The 5,624-nt window shown below is 52.6% G+C and overlaps 1 protein-coding gene and 1 long non-coding RNA gene across 5 annotated transcripts; both read right to left on the bottom strand.

The window, feature by feature from the left end:
- Positions 1–25: 25 nt before the first annotated feature.
- LOC118497970 lies at positions 26–450 on the bottom strand. Its single transcript, XR_004900490.1, has 2 exons — positions 322–450; positions 26–288 (listed from the first exon to the last, which is right to left on the bottom strand). It is a non-coding gene; the product is annotated as an uncharacterized LOC118497970 (long non-coding RNA).
- Positions 451–1,259: 809 nt separating this feature from the next.
- Positions 1,260–5,017, bottom strand: ALKBH2 (alkB homolog 2, alpha-ketoglutarate dependent dioxygenase). Of its 4 annotated transcripts, XM_036014303.1 has the most exons (5): positions 4,925–5,005; positions 4,385–4,440; positions 3,999–4,276; positions 2,573–2,771; positions 1,260–1,582 (listed from the first exon to the last, which is right to left on the bottom strand). In XM_036014303.1, the coding sequence occupies exons 2-5, from the start codon at positions 4,390–4,392 to the stop codon at positions 1,276–1,278; spliced, it is 792 nt and encodes a 263-aa protein (XP_035870196.1). In that variant the 5' UTR covers positions 4,393–4,440; positions 4,925–5,005; the 3' UTR covers positions 1,260–1,275. The 4 variants fall into 4 exon arrangements, with proteins under 4 accessions (XP_035870196.1, XP_028384482.1, XP_035870195.1 ...); XM_028528681.2 differs by having other exon boundaries at positions 3,999–4,324; positions 4,380–5,017; XM_036014302.1 differs by having other exon boundaries at positions 4,385–5,017.
- Between the last annotated feature and the right edge of the window lie 607 nt (positions 5,018–5,624).

Raw genomic sequence — 5,624 nt, 5'->3', positions numbered from 1 at the left:
TAAAAGAAGTTTAATTTATTTGTTAAACACACACCTGTAGCCGACACCCAGGACTGTCACTTTGTCACAGGCCCACCTTCGTTTCCAGGAGCCCAACGCAGAAAGACCACACTGAGTGCTCCCCCCTCTCCAGGTAAGTCTCAGGCCCGCGGCCCAGTGCGGGAGGCATTTTGATGACACAGGAGTCATCTCTGTTTTAGCTAGATGTTTGTATTTAAAAAAAAAAAACAAAAAAACACCAAATTCGTATGGACTCTTCCAAGATGAGATCTGGAATCAGACCTGTCCCTGTCCAAAAGGCCACCTGAGGGAAGGTGAAACACCTTGCCTCCCCCGGCGGGGGTGAGCTGGCGGACACTTGTGGATGATGCCTCGGTGTCGGCTGACAGCACAGGAGGCCCAGGCGACCGCCATCCCGGGGGGCTCAGCATGCATCCCGAGGGTGCGTGCACCCCGAGTATGCACGCGCACCCCGAGTATGCACGCACACCCCGAGGATGCACGCACCGGCGAGCCCACATGAGGGCTCTGCAGGCCGTGGCCCTCCAGGTGCAGGGAGCAGCTGGAAGCGTCTGACCCATCCATTGCCGCTCCCCTTCCCGGTTCTGTCGCAGACCCTGGCTTTGATGTGGAAATGAGCGCACCTGGTTTACCTGAGCCTGGTGGACAAACACCCAATTGTGTGACCTTAAACTGCACCTCAAGTCGTAGCTTTGAGTACCTGCTGTTGTGCCGCTGCTCACTCTTTGAAACCTGCCATTAAAGGGGGAGGTCGGTCAGGCCGGGAAGGGGCCGATCCGCGGACCGTGCTGCAAGCAGACCGTTGGCCAAAGGCCAGGACCGTGGATGTGAATGGCTCGTGTGCAGTCTCTGAACCTGACTTAGAGCTGACTCCCTCGTTTTGTAAACTATTAGGCATTGAGTAGCAGCCAGATAATCTTATTTCTAGTTTTAAGTTATTTACAAAATAGCTTCTTTTTGCAAAGTCATAAGTTAAAGTAGTAGTTTATGACATGAAAACTGCTGATTTATGTACTTGCAAAAGGCACCTTTTGTATCTGCTGTGTATTATAGCAATAAAAGTATCATTTTGCTAGGAAAAAAGTCAATTGGTATGCTTTCACCATTTCCTGATTTGATAGGAAGTCCTCTTTCCGAATTTTGCAGTGTTATGTAATGTTACACCTTCTCTTTCCTCACTGGTAAAGGAAACGCCACACCCGTCTTTGAGTAGGGAGAGGGGGAGGAAAAACCAGCACTCACTGGAAAACCTGTTTACTTCCTAGCAGGCAGGATTTTGCGAAAGGTCAGGTTGACTCGCGGAGCCAGAACCTTCTTGCGGACGGGGAGGCTGTGATACCAGCAAGAGTTGGTCGGGGGCTTCATCACCAGCAGGCTCCCGTGGGCCAGCTGCAGCCTGACCGCCTCCACCCTCCGGGCGGGGTTCTTCCCCCGAGAGTCTTTGTGGCGGAAGAAGAAGTCTCTGCAGGCCCCAAAGGAGACGGAGGCGATGGGGCTCCCAGGGTCCAGTTCCCTTTCGTCATCCCGGTGTTCCCCGATGTGGTCGCGGCCATCTTTGTACCTGTGGCGAGGAAGCCAGCCCCGGTCACAGAACAGCCCGCTCCTGAAGCGCACCAGCCCCGCTGCAGCCGGCTTCCGCACGGCTGGAGGGCCTGCCCTGGTTCCGCAGGTGAGCCACGCCGCCCAGAGGCTGTGCCCTTTGTTGGCCGGTCCTGGTTGATCACGTGCTTTAAAAATCAGTGACCAACAGAAGCCAAAAACGTGTCTTCCAGTTCTCCTGGTGCCCATAGGTAAACCTTCGTCATCGAAAGTTCTCTCCCTACACCTAGAATAAAAGCCACACTCCTGGCACAGTCTGGCCCTCGCCCACCTCTGAGCTCATCGATCACACACCCCCTTTCCCTCTCTCACTGCTTTCTGCCAGCGTCAGTGGGATTTTCACTCCACAGACAGATCTCTGAGATCCCTCTGCTCTTCCTCCCAAATGCTGTGTGGCTCGTGCTCACCCTCTCCATTTAGTTACCAGTTCAAAGGGCAGCACACCCACAAGCCCTCCCTTAACCACCATCCCCACACCCAGAGTTCTCAACCGGTGCGGTTCTGCCCCAGCCTGGAGACACTCTGGCTGCGTTGACTGGGGAGAGGGTGCGAGTGGCACCTAGTGGGTGGAGGCCAGGGATGCTGCTCAACATCCCACAATGCACAGGGCAGTCCTGATCACAAAATTATCTGGCCCCAAACATCTGTTGAGAAACCCTGCCCTAAACCCAGACCCTTCCTCCCAGCCATTCTCAGTCAAATCAGCGAGACACTCGTCTCAACATCTGAAATCATCTTGTTCCGCGACTCAGCAGTTTGTCACCTTTCACCTCCCGCTGTGTGGCCAGGGCTCCACGAAGACCCTCTGTGTGTGCTACTCCGCTACGATAGCCCTGCTGCCCTGGAGAACTATTTGTTGGGCAAATGAACAACATAAGCGAGAGGCAGAAGACTGATACAATTCAGTGCAGTGGCTTCAAGAAAAAAAAGTAGACAACAAGCAGGGTGTCACCTGTTAACGAGCACGAAGTTGAAGGTCTGTCTGGTCACCCGTGACACGCGATCCCGGATTCGCTCCAGCACCGGGATCCAAGGCTTTGGGGACAGAGTGAGGCCTGAAAAGGTGTAGGTCAGCCCGGTGTCGCCATACGTCGCCTGCTTCCTTGGCACACTGTGCAGCTTCCCAAACACCCGCACCTGGGCCAGTGCACCTGGGCAGGTGAAACACGGCAGCTCAGAAAACCAGGCACACTCGCACCCCGAGTATTCACAATCGAAAGGGAAGTAAAACAGGAATAACTTAAAAAAACTTTTTTGCATCCTCACCCAAGAACATCTTTTCACTGCTTTTAGGGAGAGAGAGGAGCATCAGTGTGAGAGAGAAGCACTGACTGGTTGCCTTCCTGTACATGCCCAGATCCGGGATCCAACTCAAAACCCAGGTATGTGCCCTGACTGGGAGTCAAACCCATGGCCCTTTTGGCCAGGGACGACGCTCCAACCAATTGAGCCACACCAGTCAGGGCAGAAATAAATAACCTGACCAAGGACCCTGCCTCAAAAGCCTATGTGCCTTGCCTAAAATTTTCATGTAAGAACAGTGATTCTCGTCCTATGCTTAGAAAAACATGGTCCTAGTCCAATGTTGTTGTTTTTTTAAACACCATAACTTAATTCCCTTAACAACAGTAGGAACAGAATACGGAGGCTGACATGTGAGCAAGATAAAGTTCGGTGACACACTAGAGTGATTTTTGCCAGCTGTGGGGACAGAGGGCACACAGGGCCCCATGAGCGATGGGACTAACACAGCTAGTCTCCAGGTCTGGGTCTCCTCAGGCTTCTCTGTGCCTCCAAGCACACTGCCACCTTGCAGTGGTCCTCAGCAGCATCAGCATGACCTGCACATGCAGACATTGGGCTGCGGGGGTGGGGCCCAGCAATGGGAGTAACATAAGCAACAGAGTCCTCCAGGTGATGCTGAGAACACGGTGCCAAATCGCCTGGTCATTTGCTGTCTCTCCTACTACACCAGTGGCTCTTCGCCCTAACTGCACGTTCGAATCACCAGGAAGCTTTCTAAAAACACTGATACCCAGGCTGCACCTCCCAGCTCTTGCCATTCAATGGATCTTGGTCAGAACTCAGCTTTTTTTTTTTTTTTCCAACTTTCCCAGATGATTCTCCCAGCAAAGACTCACCTCAGTCATCTGTCTGCTCCCAGTGAGCAGGTAATCCTGTTTTTTTGTTTTTTTGTTTTTTTTAAGGTCTGTATCCCAAGCACCTAGCCAGGGTCTTGGCGCACAGACACCCAGAGAATGTGTTGAATCAGTTGACGAACTCATCAGTAATCAGCGGCTCCTGAGTTCCGATTTCTCAAAACATAAACTGGTTTTATCAAACAAGCCCTCAACACGCACCTGCAGGCCTCCACTTACCTGTAAAATATTCCACTTCTTGCTCCAACTCCCGGAAAATCTCGTCCGCTTCCGCTTTGCCAAAGAGGACTGTGTAATCACAGTCCAGGCCCTCCGACCGAAGGTGTCGCCAGTCTGGGCCTCCCGAGTCCACATCCTTATCCGGCGGTTCCCTCCTGGGCCTTTTCCTGGTGCTTTCCTCGTCTTCTCCCAACCCTGCTGGGCCTTCTCCAGCCTGCTCTTGCTCCCTCTTTCCCAAAAGGTCCCCTCGAACCCTCTTCACCAGGAATCTGTCCATCCTGCCTCCACAAAGCAAAGACCTAGGAGTCAGTGATGGGGCAAAGAGAGAGATAATGCCCAGGCTCTGTCCCACGTGCAAAAACTCGCTCTGTGGCAAAGTGATTCACAGCAGCATTCCTCCTTATTGTTTTCAGGTTTCCATTTTAAAGTTTAACACCATGTCCTGGAAAGGAAGTAGAGGATTCATGTTGGAATAATGGTCCCTGGGGTTGATCTGGTCCAGCCCAGCGCCTCCCACATACCTGGCTATGCTCGAATGAGCTGGTGAGCTTGCAAAACCCCCAAGGCCTGCACTCCGTCCCCAAGCACCTGAATTTGTAGACACCCCTCCTAACTTCCCTCCCCTCATTCCCCCTTTGAATTCACACACCACAGGCAAATTTGGAAACTACAATCCAAATCCTCACTTTACAGGGGAAACTGACACAAGAAGGTAGGGGCTTGCCCAGAGTCACCCAGGGAAGCAGTGTGTATATCTCCCTTTCACCCGTAGCTGACTGTCCCCGCCCCCCAACCATTATTAAAGCAGGTAAGGACTGCAATGACCCTCAAATGGATATGACTCTGAATCTACGTGTAAACAGTTAAACGTGATCCATCCGCAAGCACGGGGAATTCGGATAGAAAATAAGAATTGCGATACGTGCGTGAGGTGGGGGTGGCGAGGGTTCTCTTTAAAATCTCAGACGGCACCTGCGTAGTTCGACTCCCCCACACACAGTAGAAATGGGGGGTGGGAAAGAGAAAACAACTCACTGGAACCGCGGCAGTGCTTCCGGCTAGATCCCCGCAGCAAGCTGGGAAATGCAGGCAAATTTGCGAAACAAGGTGGTGGGCGGCCCTCGGGCGCCACCTATTGGCCTTCTGGGTGTGTTGCAAGCACTACGGTATTTCGAGTTTAGTGTTTATTAGCAACTGTTGAGGATCATCCGTGGTGGGGGGCTGTTGTTTGGTGCACCTCTCCCTGGGAGTTAGGCCACCAGCATCCCGTCGCAGGTAGAAGCATGAATCCTGCAGTCCCACCCTGTGGCTTCCATTTCTGTCCCCTCCACTCTAGCTGTGTGGCTCCTACAGGTTATTGACCATCTCTGGGCTTGAAGGGCCTCATGTTCCAAGGTGGTTCTAATGCTGCTCCTAATCTTGGTTACTGTCTGTCTCCTCCAATGGAATGAAAGCTCTGTGAAGTCCGCCCTTGTTAGGAATCTTCTTCCTGCACCGTTCTGCAGATTTACACAAACGTACACAGTTGTGTGTCCACCACCGCGGTCTAGACCCAGAACAGTTCCATCACCCCACAGGGTTCCCCCAAGCCCCCAATCACTGATGTGTTTTCTGTGCCTATAGTTT

Source organism: Phyllostomus discolor, chromosome 13 (genome assembly GCF_004126475.2).
Source record: "Phyllostomus discolor isolate MPI-MPIP mPhyDis1 chromosome 13, mPhyDis1.pri.v3, whole genome shotgun sequence".
NCBI classification, from domain to species: Eukaryota; Metazoa; Chordata; class Mammalia; order Chiroptera; family Phyllostomidae; genus Phyllostomus; species Phyllostomus discolor.
This window is presented reverse-complemented; position numbering and strand designations above follow the sequence as displayed.

Coding starts and splice junctions, on each gene's coding strand:
- ALKBH2 (XM_036014302.1), bottom strand. Junction 2,772..3,998: donor AGAAGTGGAATATTTTACAG/GTAAGTGGAGGC, acceptor TCACCTGCCCAG/GTGCACTGGCCCAGGTGCGG. Junction 1,583..2,572: donor AACTTCGTGCTCGTTAACAG/GTGACACCCTGC, acceptor TCCTCGCCACAG/GTACAAAGATGGCCGCGACC.